The following is a 24,266-nucleotide window of genomic DNA, read 5'->3' on the forward strand; positions in this document are numbered from 1 at the left end:
TATATATGCTAAATTATAAGGCAACAAAGCTTTAAAAAAATCTTTATTTACACTGATTTAACAGCTTAAGAGCATTAATATCCCATTATGAAAAAAAACCCCCATTGCAATAAATGTAGGCTACATGGTGAATGTATGGCATGACTGCTGCATCAAAAAGAAGCATCTCACGAGACAAACAGTGAAATAATAACAATAATATAATGATAATATTAATCAATTTCATTTAATTTAAAAGCTGTCATAAAAACACAAAAGGACATTAGGCCTTAAAGTTAAATGCAGAAGCAGAAGATAATAGCAAATAAAATCAAATAACAATGAAGTTATAGGTAATTGGCCATTTTGAACAGGTATGATTTGAGTCTGGCAATCTTGCTGACGTCCGGCTGGTAAAGAGTTTCAGAGCCAGAGACTAGACCACCTGAAAGGCCAGAGGGGGGGCCGAAAGGTACAAAGAGGAGGAGTGAAAAGGGAGTATATCAGATAAATAAGGACAAAAGAAGAGGTGGATGGCCTTGAATGTGTACAGAAATATTCTGAAGTTGATATGATGTTTAACTGGTAGCGTAAGGGTGATGTGGTGGATGGAGGGGGTTCTGGTTATCATATGAGTAATCTGATTTGTGCCATTTATTTCATTTTAAGCTAAACTATTGTGACAAAACCCTTAAACAGCATTTGTTGTCCAGATCTTTTGATCACTGTCCCTCCAACTGAAACCATAAAAAAGGAAGTGCATTATTATTAAACAAACCCACTCACCAGCTACTTTCACAAATGTGTTCAGAATCAATCCTGTTTGCACATTTAGATGCTGAAATAATAATAATCCCTCTGAACTGATAAAAAAAAAAAAGAAGAAAACAACAAAAAAACAAGCTCTTGAATATTCAGCATCCTGTTGTATTTACATCCATGCATGCTGTTCTCATAATCTTTTCCACACGGTTATTTGCAGTGATGTGTTTATCGACTAATATGCAATAAACTTCAACCCTTCAATGCCTGGTGTATCATATTTAATATCATTCATTATCCTAACCGTTTAATCCAATGAAGGGTTGCAGGGAAGCTGGAGCCTATCCCAGCAGTCTTTGAGCAAAAGGCAGGGTACACCCTGGACAGCTTGCCAGTCCATCGCAGGGCCACACAGAGACAACCAACCACTCATGCTCACACCCATTCCTACGGGCAATTAAGAGTAACCACTGTGCAACCCTCATATTTAATATAGTTTCTGAAATTTATTTAAGACTTAAGGATACAAATTTAGCTCCTTTGCCACTGCTTAAAACATTTGCACTACAACAATTCTTTTATTTCACCTGGTAATATACCACACACTGATGCAATTTTTAATTCTTTTTCCATTCCAAAAAAAAAGGTTTTCTGCCCATTATTACATGGTTCTGGTATGAAAGGGTTAACATCTGCGGTCACCATTGAGGAAGCAATAAAGTACATGTCAAAGCAGTGCATTAAATCACAGTAATGAGTTCATATACTGTACTCTGGAGAGGATATTTTACACAGTATTTCTTCTTTCTCACCTTAATCTGTTTTCTTTTGCTTAAAAGTTTATCATGCGGTGAATTTAAATACATTTGGGATTGGCAGCTGCAGGATTTGCCTGCACTCCACATAGTTAGTCAGATTGAACCTTTTATGATTCATTCTTTTTCTTTTTTAGATGACAATTTGTACGTAAAAATAATAAATTAGACCTGTCGTGTGTTGTGGGAGAGTAACAGCCTCATTTCAAACCTATTGTGCTATGATTTATATTGCATGTTACTGTCCAACTCTTCCATCTTTGTCCTTTCTTTTTATGACAATTAACACTACATACACAGATAAACATAACATAAACATGACATAAACACAGATTAACATGGCAACTGTTAAAGTATATTTTAAAATGACATATTTCCACTATTAAAGTCTGAAACCAGTGGTTTCAGGGTTGTACCACTAGATGGCAGCACACTGTCACAGACTGAAGCATTGGAGTTGTACATGAGAGCAAAGCTCAGCCATAATGATCAGGAAGGATATTTCTGGAACACTGCCTGATGATCAAAGAGATAGTTGGGATAAACATTTAATCTTACAGTTGTCGATAATCATCTCCTGATTGCAGGTATTAATTTGGAAAGCAAGTGTGCTTCCATGGCAACCTGTTGCAACCAAACATTTGAATTGCTGTGTTAGGAGTAAAATCACTTTCACTCTAATTTCATAAGGTAACTTTACAGTTATGAAAATATAATTAAAGAAGGATGAGTATGCATCCTCTTAAGCTTCATGTTGGGAAATTTATTAAAAACAACTTTGCTTAGCCTCAAGTCAGTTTGTTGGAAGATGCAATTTTGTCATCCTCCACAGGAGGGCGATGAGCTCCTACGTTCTGCCACAGGTAGTACCTGACACTCTGGATGAATCAAGCCTCCAAAAGAGGAATGGTCCTTGTGGAACCAAGACACACATGGTAGCTCCATGGATCCATGTCTTCGCCTTTCTAACAAACTTTGACCAGAGTTAATTGGTGTCAATATGCCAAGAGGGGTCACAACAGAGGTATGCTGTAGGGAAATTCTGTGAAAATCCCATATTTAGGGATGAAGAAATATGACTAAATAATTGCAGCAGTGAAGAAGAGATATTCAGAGCAGAATGTCATAATCTACAGTTTGGCTGGGACACAGGTTGTGATACAACAAGGTGAGCCTTTGAAAAGTTAGTTCACGGCAGTGCTCCCCTTCATTTCCCCTTTTCCCAAAAGCAAACATATATGCCCGAAGGGGAAAAAGAGGTGAAAGGCTGGCAAACAAAACCTAAAAAAATAAGAAAATATTTTTCTGAAAAAAAAAAACAAAAAAAAAAAACAAACTCTGCATGGGAGTAAAGAGAGACACAGGCAGACGGGCTACGTGCCAAAACCGAATATTACGCTGTTGCTGTGGTTGATTGTGTAGTAATCAGTACATCAAGCTTATCCTTTTTTTTTTTTTTTTTTTTTTTTTTTAAATTAAGACTGTTGTGTGCAAGAGAAACTTAAATGTGCTTTTGCCACAAGACACAATAGTTGTCTCCAGAAGTATCAATAACCCCATGGGCATCAGCTTGATTTATAACCGCACACTGTACAGCATGTATCATGTCCAGGTGTTCAATCACACAAAAAGCCACGAAGGAGTTTCTAGCTCATATTTCTGAGCCCCTTCAGCTTACAGAGAATTTAAAATTCAGGAAGTGAGCTTATTTTCTTTTTTCAGCAAGTTAAGTAGTTGTCATCATATACATGGCTATTCTTAAAACCTGTATTAAAATAACAGAACAAGTTTTTAAATCTGATCTTCATCTCAGATTTGATAGTGTATATCAGTTCTTCTACTTTACAAACAATGGCCATGAGGATAGTTTTGTAAACAGGAAAAGGTAAGCTGCTTGTTCAATCACCAAAACTTGGAAAACCTGGAGACAACAATAATGTCATGGAAGTTTGTGAAAATGCAGCATAATGTTATCTTGGGGCACAAATGTCTTTTCTTTCATATATCAAGTTTTACAAATAACTGCAAATACCTATATAGTGTAGTGCCATATCATGATGCTGACACATAAGGAGGGTTTACCAACTTTATCTTTGTTGATGGTTTTAGTGATGAACAGTCAACCAAGAGATTGGAGTTAGCCTCCTTTGCTAAACCAAAAATTTATACATTTACAGAAGTATGAAAAGGTTTGCTGCTTATTTTCTTTGTGGTTAAGTTTAGGCAATTAAAGCTATCAATTGAAAAGTAAATAGTTAGAGTTAAGAACAAATACAGTAACTGCATCAAAAGATGATTAGTTTTATTATGATGAATCACCAAACTCATACATCCTCTATCTCTTCGCTCTGATCAAAAACACATGGTGTATCCCTAAGCCTGATCAAAACAGAAACCTTCCAATGATATCCTCCATTGTTTCAAAAGTTATGCTGACAGTCTAAATAAAAAACAAACAAACAACAAAAAAACAAACAAACAAAGAACCTCTATATACACCCATTCAAATAGTATAAATTCATCTAATCTGATACTAAGTTCAAATTCTTTCCTGACAAGCCTTTATAATGTCATTACTTAATGACATACCATCTCATGTTTTAATTCCTCAAAATGAGGTTTCGGGGGTGTTGCAGGCTTTTTTGAACATGTTTGGGAGTAATTATAGGTGTTTGAGAAGTTCTTAAGGTGAAACTGACCCAAAAAGATTTAGCTAATCTCAGATTTAGTCAAGCTTTGCTTTGTCTAAGGTCTACTTTGAGCTAAAGTAGGCTAAACAAAGCTAAGCTAAAGATAAGGTAAACAAAGTTAAGCTAAATAAAGCTAAGCTAAACAAAGTTGAGCTAAATAAAGCTAAGATAAAGATAAGCTAGACAAAGTTAAGCTAACTAAACTGAACAAAGCAAAGCTCTTGTATTTACAGTCTATGATGCAAAGCTAAGTATATCTAAGCTAACGGGTTGAGCGAACATTCACGTGTGTATTTTATCTACCCGCCTGACTGTAAGAAAACAAATATGTTCTTTTCTAACTATTTAACTACTGTTCTAGTTAAGAGAGAAAAAAAACAAAACATGCCCCCATAGTGAAATAGTCAAATAGTTTTTTTAAAAAAAATTTTTTTAATTGATAACATTAAGAGCATGCTGAAAAGCTTTTGATTGTGTTTACATATACATATGACTTCTCTTTTTTCATGATGTGAACAGAAAGAACTTTAGGCAACCCAACAGACAAAAACTAGATAAAATGTAAAATTAAAAAGAAAATAAGAAAGTCTTAATTTGTGAAAGCTGGAACATATTCATTTATTTCAAATATGTTAGCTCAAAATAATTCTGTTGTGACATGAAAAGACAAAAAGACAGCTAAACCCGCTCATGAATGTAAAACTGTAAGAGAAAGAATGAAAGTCCCCATTGAAATAAAGTGCCAGAAGAATCCAAAGACGGTGATTAAAGTATTAGAAAGCAGCAGACTGAGGATGATTTGCTTGGATAACAATGTAGATGAGCATTTCTTTCTTTCAAAAGAGACAAGCCCCGAAAAGAAAGAAGAGAAACGCCAAACAAGAGCTGCACACAAAAAGCAAAGACTCAGCATTCCAGAGGCTTGGAGCTCATCATCGCTTCATTTCTCCCCTGAGGTTGTCTGCATGCGTGCATGGAAAAATGGGAAAAAAAAGAAGATAAAATATCTATTTAATCGTTTGTCTTCAGACGTTCTGCCCCCTCACCTTGTCAACAAAGCTAAATAACAAATTCTGTCAAGAATCTCAACACTTCAATTATGAGTCAGAACTTTGTTTATTTGGTTAAAAGGCATAATAGACTCCCACAAAATCTTAGGTAATATACAATGCCATATCCAGCGTTGCTAAACTATACAAGCCATTCCCTTGCAGTAGCTTTCCTGTATTGAGCAATTTCATTTGCAGCACTAAGCCTTTCATCCTTACACAGTGCTCAGTCATGTTGACGAAAGCTTAAAAGCAACAGTGGTTGTTCTTGGTAACTGGTTAATTATGTTAAGGCGACAAAACACCTTAAATTGAGCAGGAAGAGATCATGATCTAAGCTCTTGCTGGATCTGTGCTGTGCTGTGGTACAGGCCTTTGGTAAGGACCATGGAGTCGGTGAAGTCCACATCAGGTTTAATTTAAATCGCTGACTTTAAGGGAGCCATCGGAATAGCCTTGACCATGCCTTGCCTGAATTTCCTTGTTAGATGATGGGGAATTTGGTTAGAGCCATTCATCCTGGTTTTCCCTGCAAGTTTACCATATCAAAGTCAACCTGCATCTCATTTAAAGGGCACTGTTGGTATCCGTTTGTCAAGTGAGAAGTCTTTTTCACTCTTTTAAAAGCTGCCAAACCAGTATGTTAATATTAATGATAGAACAGATCCCACATTGCGCTGTTATGCTTTTGATTTCCTTATGATTGAAGTTGTATACTTATTCAGGGGACACATTGGCAAAGATACATGCAGAGACATATGCAGAAAACTGCTTCCACGACAGCTTTTTAGCTTCCAGATCACTGACATAAACTCATATCTGTTAGAAATGCTGTTAGCTGCATTACACGGTTCTCTAACTAAATCAATAAATAAAAAATATATAGAATTCTTTCATTTCTCAGTGCAAAGAAAAATGAATCTGTCAAGTGGCCTCAATATTGATTGATTTCACAGCTTAATCTGCTCCAGGTGTGTGCAGGATTCTCAGGCATGGAAATCATCATGGTGGCTGGCAAGGGTATTAAGCTGAAATATTTTAGACACAGTGGTGCTGGAAAAAAAAATCTTGCTTCCAAATCACCCTTTGCTGCCTGTCTGCTCATTTACCCAACAACCTCGACAAAAAGCCAGGTGGTTAAAAAACATTATACATTCATAAACTACAGTTTGTATTATCTGAAAAATGAAAAATGATGTTTTTGGGGGTGGATTGTAAATGTTGGTGAGATTATAATTTATAGTCTTTGCTTCCACAGGTTTTCCATCGATCATTCTACATACAATGTGGTCATGACTTAACTCAGAAATGTTGCTGGGCGTACTTACAAGTTTACTTTTGCAATGAATTAAACAACGCATTTGTCAGGTGATTAAAGCAATAAAAATACATGATAGAAACAGCTTTTTGATAACAGCAAAGCAGTTTGAAGTGCAAGTGTGACACGTTATATACAAAATTCAGTTAATGAGTTTGAAAAACAGCATAATAATGCAAATAATTTGTTTGTGTGACCAAATATTGTGTTTAAAGGCTTGGCAAAACATTTTCTCCTGTACACAGTCATAAACGTTCCTACCTCAGGATCATCAGTTGTCAGTTCCTCGTCATAGTCATACTCAGTATCCTCGTTCTCCTCAAGCTCCACATCATAGTTAGCGCCGTCGTATGTATCTAAGTCCACTTGTCGGGAAAATCTGGGGCTGGCCACTGCCGCTTTAAGGACGAAGAGTCCGAATACGAGCTGCACAAACATCCTCATAGTCCACCTTGGCAAGGACAGACAGATGCTAATTAAAAAAGAGGATTTTCATCAAAGCATTTACACTCATATTATCATTTTTGCAATGCAACCAACCATAAAATCATCTTAAAAAACAGCTAACTTGGAATAACTGCAATGTTAGCTGACAGAGCATTCCTGTGCTGTATTCCTTTCGTGCTCAACAGATGCAGCTTTTATCATTTTCACATTTAAACAAGTCTATAATATTATTAGAATGAGCCATCTGTAGTCCTGCAGACCATCTGCAGAAGACTTTGGGTCCCCTGAGGTCACTGGACTCATTACCAAGGTGCAGACAGCTCAAGGGGATTAAACTATGAGGGGCTTGCTGCTCCAACGTGAAGCCATCTTGACTCAAAGCAATGCTCTTCTGTAGTGTGCCATTGAGAATCTGACAGGCTAAACAACACTGGTAAATACATGTTCATGCATTACAACTAGGTGGCTGTAAAGAAATTGGCTTGAATCTTGGACACAGCAATAAAATTGGTAAATACCTTTTTCAGTTTTTGAGTTAAAGCCGCAAAAAGATCTAATTCCACTTTCAAAGTGCAGTTGATTTATTATATTATCTTAAGTATTGTTTGTGTTATTTTTTTAATATTATTTTCTTCTTGATGTGGTTATTTGGACCAGAAAAATGCTAAATAAAGTGATGGTGATAACCAGTTGTAGCCTTACATGAAGTAATGCATGTCCACTAAAGTGAGACAACACTAATGGACATTAGGGACTGGCTTCAAATAATCTCTGATTTTAGTTCAAAAAGGCATAAACCTCTGTCATGAAATATAATTAAAACAGATTAAATGAACTAAAAGGATTCCCTTCCTCTTTGTACTGGTGGTCGAAATAATTTAATAATCCAAAGGTAGAAATTGTCAGAGAAACCCACCTCTGTTTGGTCAGCTTACAAAGACAAGTTTCTCACTCTCAGCTTGTCACATACTGACACTTAAGGTTCTGTACATCAGTTTTTAATGCACATGGTACCTGCTTGTTTTAACTCACAACACACTGCGTGTTGTCCTTCTGTGGTGCCAACTTTTAGCTTTACTGTCATAAAACAAGTAACAAAAATCATATGGGGAGTTTGGATGGGACTTGGTTGATAGAGACTCATTCGAGTTCATCCATGAAACTGCTGTCTTTACCCTTTTTAATTTGACTTTTTTTTAAATTTACTCCTGTATTATTTCAGTGGGAATTAAAAGAACTTGGCTCAAGTTCGGGAATAGTCATGGCTAGAGGCTTCTAGAGGCTTACGAAGACACATCACAACTTGGGAAACCCTTTATTTTCAGATTGGATGTTTTTGGGCCAGCTTCATGATTCAACACCAATGCTTAAGGCTCCTGACCAAGTCTTAGAGATGTGTTAGCAATGCTAATGGCTAAATTCTTATCTAAATATGTAGTTTGGCTAATCGCCAAATGATGTCCATGTTTCATGGATTTGCCACAAATACAGATCAGACTGGTTTAAACTGATAAATGATCCTAGAAGAAACAAAGTTCCTGAGTTTGTTTGGAGTTATTTCCACCAAATGACTTTATGGCTTAGCTAGAGATAGGCACACAGACAAAGCTTCGGTTTTAGGTTAAAGTCATGTAAATTGAGTTTCCATACATTTATAAACCATTTAAAGAAGGCAGCAATGGGGTGAGGCTCATCCCCATGGAAACCAAGATAAAAATTAAGAAGCTTCCATGGTCCTTGCACGTTATGTTGACTTCACATTGGTGTTTCCGTCGACTAAAGCAGCATTTGAATTCCTGTGTTTTTGGCATTAGAGGCTTTGATTATTTTCCCCAATCAGACCAAAAAGCTGTTGGCAAGAACACAGAACCAAAGTCTTGGCAACAAAGTTAAAATAAAGACCCAGACAAGAATGCCTGCTTGAGTTTAAAATGAGCATGTTTGATTTTCATGCGCAGAGCTACTTTGCATTGCCCTGACCCAGATAGCAGCTGTTAATAATCTCATTAATTTCCTCTGCAGAACAGGCCTCATGAGTTAAGTTCACAAGGGCTATTTTACTGTGGGAAGAACAATGAAGACTAGCATATTTTAATTACTACTTAATTAGCTTGGCACCTGGGGATTAATCAACAGCGTGTCAGTATTTAAAGCACAATAACAGCAGCTGTTGCCATGTTGCAGCTCGCCTCAGGAAATAAATGTCAGGCCCAAGAAATGGCAGAAGAGTTTAAAGAGAGTCCTCCAGGCCAGGGCAGAGAAATGGAGAGCAAGGGAGGAGAAGAAGAAGAAAGGAAGAGCAGGACAGAAAAGGACATGCAGACAAGATGTTGGCCCTCAGGGTTAGATGGAGAAAGAGAGGAAAAGACGGAGAAGGAGAGCTCAAGTAAGTGAGAAAAAGAGAGACAGGTTTTAAGCTAACCCGACCCCTCGCCCTTTACAGAGGGCCTTTATGAGGCCCGGTCGCTGCCTGTCTCAGCACTCAAACTCCAAATTCCACCGAGGTTTGTGGACAGGATGGCTGCAAGTTACTGCTGCAAGGAAAAGCTTCATTCAGCAGCGACTGTGCTCATATACACACACACGTACACACACGTACACACACGTACATACACTCTTGGAAAGCTGCAATCCTCTCACAGATGCACACTCTGTCTTAACACACCTATCTTTCAGGGAGGGGAAAAAAAATGAAGAAACCTCAGAGGTTATTTTGGGAAAAGGACAGATATAAAACAAAAAGGAAACACCTTTCTTGTTGTTTTTAAAGTCACGAATACATCCATGTTGATATAAGGGCGAGGGGGCGGTGGGGGGGTTATTATGCAAACCAATCCCTTCATTATCTGCAAGGTGAACTTGGTGCACCATGTTAAGAAGATTGCAGCTGAAATAGACTTTCCATCATGAGGCATCCAGCAGCGCTGCTGAAAGAAGGACTACACTGAAGACAGCGCAGAGCTTTATGCAGGCCATCACAGCACACAGTGTGTGGAAAATGTATATGTATGTCCTCCAGACTACCTCCTTGTTATATTTGGCTTCACGCTGGACATTCCTGATTGCCAGTCAATCCACCTTTGCCCTTCAAAAACCACAAGCAAACTTAACGATGCCCCCTTTTTGCTGCAGGTTGCAGGACAATTAAGTTAATTTGCACCAGAAAAAAAAAAGATGTTTTCAAACCTCTGACCAAACAGGTGACTCATCAATGCAATAAATCACATGTGCATATGACTGGGTTAGATGTAACACATGGAGTTATCATTACAGTTTCTAGGGTTAGGAGTTCTTTAATGCAAAAGGTTCATCTGTAGAGATGAAATTTACTTTGCGACACTTGAAATTTAAGCAAAATAAGTTTTAAAAAAATTCAAAATAATAATTTACACCTGACCAAACAGAAGGTATTTTCAGACAGATGTAATTACAGAACAAACAATCAAAATTTTAGACAGCTATAAGACTCCCAAAGCGACCCAAGGAGTTCAATGAATGCATCTGCACCACCAACCAGTTAGTGAAACCGCTCCTGTTTAAACGCCTGACAGCAGTAGTTTTGAATGGGCCAGTCATGCACCTCTGCCTCCCTAATCCCCCGCACCAGAAAGCCACTTGGCCAGCGTGAACATAGCTCCAAGAACGCTTACCTCTGTCTCCTGCTTTCCCGAATGGCCCCTTCAGCCGTGATGGAGATGCTGAGGGCTCCGGGATTCGGCCAATGGTGAGAGGTCGCGCAGGGTGCCTTGAAAAGGGAGGGTGGGTGCGTAAAATGTGTAAAAGGTGTGTGTTTCTGTGTGTGAATGTGACAAGTGTCTAGGTGTGTGTATGGGTCGGTCTGTGCGCTCCGGCGGACCTGAGTGCCTTGCCGCTTATGTGTGAAGGTAGGCACTGAGGCTGATTGGGCCAGAGCAGATTGCTTTTGGTCACTCTGAGTGCACCCACCCCACACTGTACACCAGCATGCATAAGCCTCTCAAACACCACACACACACACACACACACACACATATCAGACACAAAGAGAAACTGAGAGCAAAGCCCCCCCCCCAATAGCAAAAAAGTGTTTTATCCTTTACAAGAGTACCTTTTATTTTTTTAAGAGTCAAATCAGACTGAAGTATTTGTCCTTCTTTTCCTGAGGTGAAACTCTGGCATGTGTTACTTTCATGTATGGGGGGATCCACGGGGCCCTTGTACACAATGGGACCTCTGTGAGGAGCCCCTGTTAGCATGGTGCTGAGAGGAAGTCCGAGCCTGGAGGAAGGCCTCTACCCTCCCTGTTGGTTGAGGCTGCTTTCTCTTTGCGTCGTAACTCGCTCAGTGATCTGCTAAAACTACGGATCTGCGTGCAGCCGTGGGAGAAGGGTAGCAGGGTCAGATCTGTGCTCAATGCGCCAAACAACCAAGGCATGTAGTTCTCTGCAGATCTACAAGTGGCTTCAGACAGTTTGTCATTGGAGTCTTTTGTTTAGGATAAATAAGAAACAAATTCCCCCCCCAAAAAAACCCAAAAAACCAGAACACACAGACACACAAAGACACAGGAAACCACTCAGTTTGATTTGGCCAGAACTTTGTCTAAACCTGCCCTCCTCTCCCACTCACTCATCCCATGGAAACTTTAGACCTTTTGATGACAGATAGGCAAAGGACGTGGAGGGATAGCCAGAAATCAGTCTGCACCTGTCATATAAGCAGCGATTTCTATTGCAGAGTTCTCCTACTGCTCAGTGTTTCAAGTAAAGCAAAGTACTGGATGAAATTTAGCTCTAAATATTTTGTCTTCGGATAATGATTGATGGATCCGAAACATGACAGAACGCATTGTGCTGTGGCTGAAAAGCCTTGAATAGCTGGATGCATTCGTGTAATAATTGATGATGAAATGGAAATTCTATAGCAGCAAAGGCAATGAGTTAATTAATCTAGCTAACTAGCTAACCAACAGAGCTGATCTCAGCATTTTGAATTAGGAAGAAGTGAGTCAGTGTTGTTTAGACCAGATCTGTCACTAACCTAATCATTACCATGAAGAACTCTGTTTAGAAGCTGACAGAGAAAGGATCAGTGGGTTGTGTGGAAACTTCAAGGGTTTAGAGAGAGGATTTTTTTAAATTACATTTTAGTTTTTAAAATCTCCTTCCTCACAGAGGCATGTAGAGGCAATCTCAGACTGATAGCCAGCTTTCCTAAAACAAAACAACTGCAGAAAATCTAAAAAAAGCTAAATGTAATAATCAGAAGTCACATGAAGTTTGTATTAAGTTTAACAATACAAAGGAATTCTTGCAAAGTTTCATTTCGAAACTTTGCAAGAAGGTCTTTTTAAAATGTTCATATTGAAACATTGGACTCTAGGCTATAAAACTATGTGAAGCAATAACCCAGAATAATGTATAATTTTTGCCTTTTGAAAATTCAGCTACATGCCATATATATTCAATGGGCGAGAAAGTTAGAAAAAAAAAGAGAGATCTTTTTAAGTGTTAGATATTTAGTTTTTTCCAATGACTTTTATTTTGAAACTGGAAGTCCTTTAGTAAGCTTTATGCTGCAACCAAATCCAGAATGTGGGATTTTGTTGGATTTCAATCTGTTCCCTGACTTCTGTTCTGGGTTCTTGTTTTATTTCATTCGGCATAATTTCTTCCTGCGTTCATTTCTACTTAACTACATCTGCTCTTCATTTGATTGTCACACCTGTTCTTCATTTGGCTCTTACCTCACTGTGCATTTATACCCCTTGGTTTCCTTTGTTCAGTGCTACATCGTCATCGTCAGCTCTATATTGGTTTTCCTTCATTTTCCCAGTTTCAAACTTCCAGTGTCTCACCCAATTTGTATTGGTGCATTCGGATTTTTGGTGATCTGCCTTTGCATCCCATTACTTTATTAAAAAAAAAATAAAACCAAACTTTTGGTGCGACTTAGCATAGAACTGGATTCAGCTGATATCAGATATGACTTAAACTTTACATTTCATTCATGAAATTAAAGAAATCTCAACCAATAATTTGACTTTATAATTAAATGACCCAGTGATGAACCTAAACAGTGATTTTATGACATTTACGTTCTCCCTGGATTATTTCACACTGTGTAACACAGATGCTTGGTGCAGATGTTTTCTTCATGCTCTTGCCACACAAAAAACTTCTACTTCCAGTCAGAGGAACTGTAGAGGAAGGCTCGGCAACCTGTACAGGTCTATGAAACTCATGCTAGAGAAAGACTACTAAAGCTCAACCAGACAGATCCTTGTTAACATTCTGCAACTTACTTCGACTCTGTAAAACCTCAGGAAGCATCTGCAGATGGTATGACCCCAACATATTAGAATGCTGTCAGTAAAAATATATTTGTGATGTACTTTACTTACTAAGGAATCATACTGAGATTAAGCCAGCTGCAGATGATGCGTCCAGAGGCAGAGGACATGTGTCGTTGTTATTGCGCTAGGTCTCATCATATTGCTGGAATCATCCAGCTGCTGGAAGTGTAATTCTAGCAACCCAACACGTGGTCTTTGTGCCATGAAATTGTTGAACCATTTTCCTCAGTCTTCTATTTCACAAAGGCTAGCTAATGGCTCTGCACCAAATTTTGCAACATACATAAAATTCACATCAGGATAGCCCGCTGGACTCGGTCCGATCGGTGACTCGATTCAGTTGTAGGGGGGTGTATCCATCCAGACTGAGATCGTATTCACGCTGTACTTTGGTCAAACAAGCCAAACCAGTAGAATAATATATCCCCATTCTTATAGAAGGTGGCACTGCTCTTAGCAAAAGAAAAGACAAGACTCACATGAAGAAGAAAACTCAGTTTCCTCCTCTTGCGTCCTAAACATGGAGACACTTCTTTGGTTCAAATCAGAATTTGTTTGGTGCATTCACATTTCCCAAAACAAAGTGGACTTTCCGGCAAACGAACTCGGATTCGAATAAAAAAGGCTGATGTGAATGTGTCCTCAGAGGCACAGCCATGACTTGGACAAAATGTGTGGCTTGACAGGATCTGTGTAATGTCTATAAGCCTCCAATGCCATTCAACAGCTTTACGGTGGGTGTGCAAAGTATCTAGTAATGGTGACAGATTGCAGGGTGTGGGTTTGTGCAACAGAAAGTCATGCAGCTAACATGGTCTGTAGACCAGGTGATCCTTTTCTATGGATGTTTTGGGCAAACTGGTTCTTTTTTTTGCTGCAGCAGAGGAGAAGTCTATCTTATGGCCAACCTCCCCCAGTACTTTCCCTACACTACTGGGCAGCATCCAGTAAACTGGAACATAGGTGACAGTTTTAGTCCCTCTGATGCAGCTTTGATTTTAAAAGCAAAGCCCCAGCATGTGTCTGGTATTCAGTAATGCCATGTGCACTGGGCACCATCCACCTGTCCAGAGGAGTTTAGGATGAAGCGTGGCATAAGAGGTTTGTTGGGCGTTGAGAGTGCAAAACCTGAAAGATACCATAACACAAACTTTATTTAAAGCTAAAATAGTTAGTCAATTAGACACTTGTTTCATGTCGTAGTTCATGAAATGGGCAACAGAATTCTGCAAATCAAGTTTTGCAATTCATGCCTTTTTAATTAACCTAAGTAAACTTAGACATCTCTTCTATTTCATGCATTTCCTATAGAACTTGCATAATGAGGTGAAAATCACAGCCTTCCTCCAAACAACAGGCGACATTTGCACATTCATGCAACTCAAAATCACTTCAGGAGAGATGCTTATTTTGAGGTGTTTTATTCATATTGAAGACAATTTTAACATCAAATCACCTGGTTAGTTTATTCAGAGAAACGACCAGAAATAAAAAGTGTGTTGGCATTTTCTCAAGAACAAGAATTCACATGTCTTTTTTGTATACAAAACATTAAGGAGTGTTGGCCATAAATATCCACAGGATTCTACCTATTTCCCCCCAGTGTTTTACAAAAATAAGTTACCTACAGTTATCTGCAAAAATGTAAAACAAAGAATTTGATTTAAGTAAATAAGAACACAAAACTAGAGCATAAAACCAGTCATTTTGCTTCAAGTCTACAAATATAAAGTTTTCAAAGAGGAAAAAAATCAAATGTTACATCTTGCAGACATATTCAGAAGCTTTGGTTCCTGCTCAGAGTGGTAAAATAACCCAGAGTCCTCGAAGCTCTGCTTGCTACAAGCAAATACCAACATTTTTTTGTTTGTTCATAAATGGATTCATGCAAATTTGGGTAAAAACTCTACATGCAAATATTTCTACCAGTATAAGGCACAACTAGCAGTCAGCAGATTGTCACAATTCCATCCACTAGCACAAATCCAAGATGTTTCCAAGATACAAGATGATGTCCACTAGCGTCGGATATTCCATAAAAATGTGAGTTTAGTTTAACGGGTATAATCAGCATCCAAGTGGGTTAATGAAATGTGGGAATTTACACCTAGCTTACAACACGATTTTGTGTTCAGATGACGATAGACCTGAGAAGACGGAAGCATGACATGATATCCCTGGGAATCGGAGGAGCAATCTCATTGCCATCCAACCTCAGGTACCGCAGTCGAGGTGTGCTTTCGTTGAGCGAGTCGTCCACAGCATCGACAGGGACTGGGCAGATGTTGGATGCACTCACATCTGCAAATTAGCAAATGTGAACAGAATAAGATTATTTTCTAATCAACAACTACTTGCATCGATAATTTTTAAAGAGATTTCCTGCATGTATCTATAGAAAGCAACACTTGATCTTACCTTTGATCTTGTTGTGGTCGAGGTGAAGGTGTTCAAGGCCTGAAGGGATGATGGGAACCTCAGTCAGCTGATTGTGGGACAACTGCAAGTCCAAAATACTGGAGACATTAAACACATCGTTTGGAATGCCGCTGCTGCCAAGCTTGTTGTAGTTGAGCCTTAGAAATGCCACTTTTGGCAACCCTTTAAAGTAGCCAGTTGGGATCTTATCGATGTTATTGCCATCTAGGAAAAGCTGGGTAGTGGTGGGTGGTAATCCAAGTGGCATGCTACTCAGCTGATTCTTGGCAAGATTGATCTGTACCAGGTTGTTGAGACCCTTTAGGCTCACTTCAGTCACCGCATCATCCATCAGCTTATTTCCCTGGAGATCCAGGAGGCTAAGCTTATCCAGACCAGCAAAGACACCCGCAGGGATCTTAGAGATCCGATTGCGAGAGAAACGTAGTTGCTCCAGGCTGGCTGGTAGAGGGGATGGCACAGAAGACAGGAGATTATCATCCATGTAAAGGTGTACCAGATGTGTCATTGCACCCAGGATGCCTTCTGCCACTCCTTCATTTGTGATTTTGTTGCGGTTTATGTTGAGCCAGCGCAGCTGCGTTGCATTCTGAAGGGCATCTGATGGCAGGGTTTCGATCAGATTGTTCTGCAGATAAAGGTACCAGGTGTAAGGAGGGATTTTGGGGACGCTCTTTAGGCTTTTATTGTCACAGTAGACGGCACGAGGGAAGTTTGGTGGGCAGTGGCATTCCTTGGGGCAGGCTTTGATCTGGGCCATAAATTCTTCATAAGGCATGTCCTGGCTGACAATGAGTCCTACCAGGCACAAGATGCAGAAAAGGTTCTGGAGAAGGGCCATTTCACTGCTCGATCTCTGTTGGTAAGAGAATAAAAACAATATTGTAAGTCAATTGCAGTGGGTTAGAATATCACAAAGGGTTAAGAAATAGTTTCATGAACATGTTAACGAATACAAAGCACCGGGAATTTTGAGAATTTACACCCATACTGTAACCAGTAACCTTGGTAGGACCATTTTGTGATGTTGTATAACTTAAACACAGGAATAATGGAGTTTGATATTCCACCAGCAAGCATCAAATGCACATGATTCAGCCAAGTGTGACTGTATGCAAACTGTGTCCTAAATTAGCCACCTCTAATGCAAGTAACCTACTCTGCCACTAATGCCATTATCGCTCATATAAAAGGTCAGCTGCCAGACTGAGGTTGCCAGGTCTTCCCAAATCATTACCTTACACGTCAGTGTTGTACTGTAGCTCAAGAATCAGGATGCAGAGACAGGTCAACTTTAATTGCATTAGACCGTCCTTAGAGTTTAGTCTTGAGGAGTTCGCCTGTCAGTTGTAAGATCTGTGGCAAGGCATGCCATACTTCTTCCCTGACCTGCTTTTATGCAGCTGATGCAATGATGCATAGAAATAATATATGCAATTTGTAGGAATAAGAAGTCGGAAAGGTAAAGGAATGGAGAAGGCGTCAATGCAATAAAACTGACAAAAATCGTAAAAAAAAAAAAATCTAATAGAATAAGCACAATCTTGAGTGAACTCTCCCCCATTTGTCTATCCATCTCTTAAACTTCCATTTGATTTCTCTCAGCTGCCATCTGGTGCTTGTTTAAATTCTTGATGCGCTCCACATCTGTCTGGAACTCATTTCAAGTGGGCCATGCTCTTTCCATCGGTGGGTGGACTTCAAAGACAAAGCCGGATCACTTCTTTTTAGAGTCTTGCCTTTGGTTACAGAAGACGGACCTTCATGACCCCGCATCAGAGTGCAAGATGTGGTTAAGTGGAAGAGATGTGATCACATAGAGTAATAACACTTTTAATAGAGCTGCAAGATAAAAACTACCTGCCAGCCCCTGCCACTAAAAACGCATCGCTATCAGCATCTTGGAGAATTTAATTAAAAATGGGCATTTTAAAAACAAACATCCTCACTAAGAATAGTAAAGAAACTATCTTTTCTTTTGGGCCATCCTTACCTTCAGCTCTACAAGTTTCTCTTGTACTTCCTGCAGTACTTTTCCTCAGCAAGTTATCAAGCGTGGTCTCAGATGACAAGGATGGAAGTCTCACCTCCCCAGTATTTGTACTACAGGCTCATTCATTCAGCGTGCGCCAACCAATTACTTAGCATGTCACCAAAGCTTCTCCTGGCCAATCAGCTTCCAGCATCAGGGGTCATAATCTTAAGGAGGTGTGTAGGTTGCTAAGCCTTTTTAGAACTTGAGACTTGGCCCACTTAATGCAGGTGTACCTGTTCTTAGATTGCTGATTTCCACATGTACAACCCTTGCTCCCTTTGATCTCCACCCACACATCTGATGTCCTCTGCCCACCTTTGTGCTAATTCTGGGCCTGTGTTGTCAGCAGCGTGATTGGGATTATTTACTTTGTAAATGTCAATGTCGGTTTGCAATCAACAGTGATCATGAAGTATACAAACACAAGTCAATAAGTATGTACAATGTATCATGTAAATATGATACACAAATGCTCTAACTAGAGTTAGAAACAGGTCCTGCAAGAGGCCCTTTCCGCCAAAACGGAGTAAGGGTAAATTTGGAAGGATAAAGCTTTCTGAAAGCTTGAATTTATTTTGAATATATTTAGCAGCTAAATGTACTTCTGTGCAAAGAATACATCCAAATGCAATAAAGCATCAGTATCTGCAGGATACTACAGAGTAAGAACATAAACATGGTTTAATGACTGGAGTTAATGGGAATTTGTTACTTGATAAAAGTCACTGAAGCTGAATCCATGTTTCTATTCATTTTTGACAGACATTTCAGTTATTGTTTATGTAGGAAAGACATGTTCAGCGCTAATTCTACTGCATCAAGTACAAAGATGACGCAGTCTAAGTACAAGATATTTCCTGCAGACATAAGAGATAAGGGTTTTATGAGAGAGAGGTCAGACTTAAGCTGAGGAGACTTTACTCCAAGCTGGCTACGCAAATCGTTTTTGCAGAAGCTAGCTAGCGTCGGGATTAGTGGACTTTCAACATGCCAGCGTGAACCCGTGCCAATGTCTTGTGATGACGGCAAAGAGAGCACTTATCCGTGATCAGCCTGCAAGCCCATTAGAGCTCCTCTGGTGTTTCCCAAGGTTCGTTTGTGTACGGTGGTAATTCCTCCACACACGTTAGTAATCTCGTGTGATCAATTAAACATCCATACACTGGAACAGTACAAAGATAAATGCCTTCCTTCATGAATGGAGACAGTTTTGTGTTAGATTAAAAGTACTTACAGTCTACCTGTTGATGTACAGATGAGCCTGTTGTTGAATCATGCAGCTAAAGTTTGAGCCATATTACATTTTTGTGAGATCAAACTGAGTAAAATTACTGCATCAGTTAGTTTTCTGCAGTTTTCTGACTGCAGAGACATGCTGTATAGTGTTGTATGTGTTTATATGATGTGAAGGACTGCTCCATTGTCTCCCTCAATTTATTTTTTGTGCAAATGACAAATGAACTGTAGAAAAGGATGTGTGTAAGATTTGCTGTTGAAAACGATGAGTCATGGTTTCACAGGTATCTGCAAAAGCCAGTGGACGTTTATTGAAATGCCGCATGCAATCTGCCTGACGGACTACGGAGAAACACGTGCAAAGGAATATGATGGTGTTAATTTCCTGCCAGGGGCTTTGATCCTAAGCCAGCTATTTTAATTACACAACAGCTTGTATTTGCTGTGCATGAGTTTGCAGGATTGTTTCCAGTGAACGACTTACAGTTAATCCACCTCATGACTTTGAAACTTTTAGCAGAGTTAGCGTGGCTTTCTGTATCCAGAACTGGGGGACTAACTATGTGTATAGGCTATTATTGGTATTTTAAAGAAAAACAAGGGGGAAAAAAAAACATTAAAAACGTAAAAATGAATTTCAAAGAGGTTTATAGTCTGAACTTTAAAAGACTGCAACTTTCCTTTGAAAGTATTTGACTTCCAGGTTTTATCCCCAAATTGAGACATTTTTAGTTTAAAAATTTCAAATAAAATCCAACTGGATGAAAATCCAAGCTCCTCTTTTCTCTGAGCATAATCATTACAAAGCAAATATAAGACATCTTTACCTGTTTTCTTCAAGTGATTCGATGCTGCAGCTTTCCCAGTTGACGTGTGCTGTCGTTGGTTTGTTCCCTTCAAGCCTGCATCTTTGGACGCCAGTTGAATTGAGGATGAAGCCTGCGTTGTTGGGAGGAAGATTGTGTGCGAGTTGGGAAGTCCTTTTAGAGATTGTGTCACATGCTTTTTTCCCAGCCCAGCAGTTTTTTCCCACCTATGGTGTTTTGTTTGCTCTTTTTTTTTTGTCATAGAAATTGAAGCCATTGGTATGCTGCTGAGGGTTAAACTGCTACCCCACCCATCTTACCCATTTGGTCTACTATGAAGGTAATGCTCTTCACCTATGACTCTGGGGGAAGGGTGCATGAGCACTTTATGGCTCATGTCAGCTCAGAGGCCTTGGGGTGTGTTCGTAGGCTCACAGGTGAGGTTACAGATGGATTTTTTTTTCAGAAGACAGTCCCACTCAAGATTTTTGAGGAACATTCCCTCTTTATTTTACAACCAAAGGCATTTTTGCCTATCTTTTCCCACCATCATGTCTGTCAGAAATGTTACCGTAAAGCAAGGACATATTTAAGCTGAGCCTTGTTGACCTGATTAACAACAAATCATCTGTCAGCCTCAGGCATTTTCATTAGTTTGAAGTCAACAATTCATCAAATGGTAAGAAAGCTATAAAAATCTTAATTAAATAGCAGATAGATATATTTCTGATAGTAAGACGTACAAGAAGGCAAAAGTTTGTTTTCAAGTTCTAAACCAAACTATCTCCAACTTCCAGTCAGAAATGTTTAAGATGGAAACTGATGCAAAATTATATTTTTACATTTACCAGGACTTTCAGTTCAGCACATAAATATGGAACCAACATATTTCATGTTTTTATTTCAGGCCAGCTTAATTTTCTTTGCTGATTGTTGGTAGTTATTGTTGGTAGCTATTTTGTTTTCCTGCATTTGTGTCATTTAATTTGGCCAAACCGCTATTCAACTTACTCTTGTGTGTTATCGTTTAAGGTCTGTTTTCCTCTGCTGGGTATGATTTGTGCAAGTGGCACCATCGTTTATTCATTGCTAATTTTTACGTCAATAAAAACATATTTGTAAAAAGATTTCTTGTGTCTTCGTTGCCAAACTGCTTCCTGACAGAATGAAATATGAAGATAATGAATGTATAGATTGAGGGAGAGAGGTGGAAGTGTGAAGGAGTGGGAGAAAAGACATGTAGGGGATGGTTGATGAATGAATGGATGGATGGATGGATGAATGAATGTGGGAGTATGAAGGGAAGATGAAAGAGGGAGGGGAGGTGAAAGGGATGAATGGATTGGAATGGAATACAAGATAAGAGGATGTTGGATGGATGTGTAAGGGAGGAAGGTGAAGATGGGTGGAAGGATAAATGGATGGATGAGTGGGAATAATGAAAAAAATGAACAAGTGAGGATGAATATAGTGAAGAAAGATAGATGCATTGATGAGAGAGGGAGGAAAACGTGGATGAGGGAGGATGAATGAAGACAGGAATAGGAAGAGAGCAGTTTAGAGAACAAGACTAACAGTACTGAGTGAAGCACATAAGACGGCTCAGCGGGTGATTAGAGGTGTGGTGGAGGTGCTCCCAAACCAGTTAATCGGTTAATTTAACTTGTCCATCAACTCAAGAAGTGGCTGGATGACAATTCTTAATGCTGGAAAGAGCATGGGTCTTCAACCTGTGCTTGTATCCTGTATGTGCTAAAACTCCTTCAGATTTGATAAATAGTTCAATGATATTGTACGATGTCGAAATATGCAAATAGTTTCCAATATTTGCAACATCATTTGTAAAGAGCTCAAATTTTGAGCCATTTATTGACAAACTGGGAATCCTGCTCACTTTTTTGCTCCTCAAAGACTTTTATTAGTGTATTTTTATGCAAAATAAAACCTACAAATTAAAAAAATTGACTAATAGAACCATTTTTTCTCCTGATTTAATGAGATTTTTTGCATAAACATTCATGGTTTTGAGATGGTGGCTTCTAAGTCCCTAGGGGCTGACATCAGACTTCTCATCTGGAAATGGGAGGGAAAAAGAGAAATTAAAGCAGATAGGAGAGAACTCAAAGCAAAAGAAGGAAGGAAATGTCAAAGATGAATTGGCCTTGGAGAAAAGTACAAAGTGTGAGCAGGAACTCTGCAGTGAGAAGTCAGAAAACAGATCAGGATGATGATGGATGGGCACAACAGTGAGCAGCTGGAGATGGTCTGGACTGAAGGAGGATCTTTGCAGTCACGCCGCCAGACTGCAACAGCTGATTGTACTTTCACTTACCGTCTCAAGCAAGAAGATTTCAGGCTTACGGCTTTATGAAAGACTTTATTGTCTAGACACCAGCAGCAAGAGCTCTACCCCTAGGATTTAAACCAGGGCAACAGCGGAGGAAGAGGAGGAAATTGTCCTAGATTGGGAATCGGTACATATGGCTGGAAAAAAAACATGTCAAATGTGAGAAAAACTGTTAAAGTAAACATGTTGCCAGATGTAATGGGGGATGCAGTGAGTCAAGTGCTAATTCACTTACCCCCTCACTGGTATCAGGTTTACAGTGGTAACAGTTAAAGTAGACCTTTAAATGACTCCATGACTCGACGGCAGAAGGAAGTGGTGTGCTTACAGAACCTCCTGACAGACAGACAGCCACTGGCATTCATTTTCACAAGTTGGTCAAACTTAAGTTTAACTGACTTTACTACTGGATCAGATTACAGACACCTCGCAGGAATGAAGCAAGACATTTGGAATCAGTTTGCACATAAACTATAAATGCCACAAATAATCATCTAAGTGTCTTTAAACAGAGGTTGGACTAATAAGAAACTGTTGAGCAACTCTGGTTCTCGAGAGCCACAGTCTCGCAAGTGTTAGCAGTTTCCCTGCTGCAACACCCCTGACTCACATCAGACCTAATATGCAGTTTGATATAAAACTGCAGGTCTGCGAAAAACCCATTGATTTGAGTCAGGTGTGTTGCAGCAGGGAAACTCCAACACTTGCCGGACTGCAGCTCTGGAGGACCCGAGTTGGCCATCCCTGCTCTAATTTTAAAATGCACTGCTGAACTTAACCCTAACATCAGTTAATACATCATTCATCTTGCATCCCGTCTCTTCGCGGAGCTCTTTCTAATTAAGGTCAATCTTATCTTGACTCTAGCCATTCAAGCTTGCCACTTTCTCTCTTTCCTTTACTTTATTACTTTCGACAATGTCTCATGCATACCTGAATCAGCCACACTGCTGTGTTTTATATTCGCTTGCTAGTGTGTGACACAGTGCGTAAAGTGAAACTCAGCTGCAACACCACACGGCAACCTGGAAGGAAAAGTTGTGCAGGGCAGTTTCTCAGTCTTATGCAGAGATGTATAATCCAGGTACCATAAAGTAAAAGTCCTGTTACAACCAGTCACTAAACCAGCTGAATTTAATTAGCTCAGCTCCACCGAAAGGCAGATGAGGCTGAAAACAGGTAGATCCAGAAACATGGCAGGACTTTTACTTTATGGCACCAGGATTTCCACTTCTGGCCTTGGGACATTGCTGGGTGGTGATGGCTCCAGAGATCAACCTTTATACGGTAATAACATATCAATCATTATAATATGTTGTCAGCATATTATTCAAGACAAAAAAATAATTCTTTCTGATAATGCAAAGCTAGCAGTTAGCTGGTAATGATTCAGTTGGGGAAATCCTACTCATCAATTAACATTAATCATAATAATTTGTATATTTAGAATATCAATATCTTATCACCTGCGATGGACTGGCGAACTGTCCAGGGTGTACCTTGCCTTTCGCCCAAAGACTGCTGGGATAGGCTCCAGCTTCCCCACGACCCTTCATCGGACTGAGCGGTTAGGATAATGAATGAATGAATGAGTATCTCATCACTTTCTGCAAAAAGTAGACCTACTCTTCAAGAAAGAGGTGAAAATGTGATTTTTCTTCTTTCTTGCTGACATGTAACACTGAAGTAATCAACCAAAACTTTGAGCTTGCTGTTTTTCAGTCAACAACTTTTGGCACCAAATTTATACAATATGACCTATAGGAACAGTTTTTTTTTAATGTTATACTATGTTAAAGCTTAATAAACTATAACCAGGGGCTTTATTGCGCCATTCTCTTTAACAATCCAGTAAAAGGATTAATGAACATTAATAAGCCATTATGAAAAAGAGGATTTGATAAGTTATTAGTGTGTAAACAAAGGTTTCTTTGATACTTATAGAATTCAGTAAGTGTTGATGAGCCTTAGGAAAGAATCATAAAAGGGACATCATGCAAATACGTTCA

The 24,266-nt window shown here is 39.2% G+C and overlaps 1 protein-coding gene across 1 annotated transcript; it reads right to left on the reverse strand.

Annotated features, from left to right (window-relative positions):
• Nucleotides 1-15,525: 15,525 nt before the first annotated feature.
• On the reverse strand, nucleotides 15,526-16,674 carry kera (keratocan; the record flags this gene model as incomplete). The annotated part of the gene is made up of 2 exons (XM_079262887.1): nucleotides 15,526-15,695; nucleotides 15,813-16,674. The coding sequence occupies 2 exons, from the start codon at nucleotides 16,672-16,674 to the stop codon at nucleotides 15,526-15,528; spliced, it is 1,032 nt and encodes a 343-aa protein (XP_079119013.1).
• Nucleotides 16,675-24,266: the final 7,592 nt, after the last annotated feature.

Source organism: Telmatherina bonti (assembly GCF_933228915.1).
Source record: "Telmatherina bonti genome assembly, chromosome: 23".
Classification (NCBI taxonomy): domain Eukaryota; kingdom Metazoa; phylum Chordata; class Actinopteri; order Atheriniformes; family Telmatherinidae; genus Telmatherina; species Telmatherina bonti.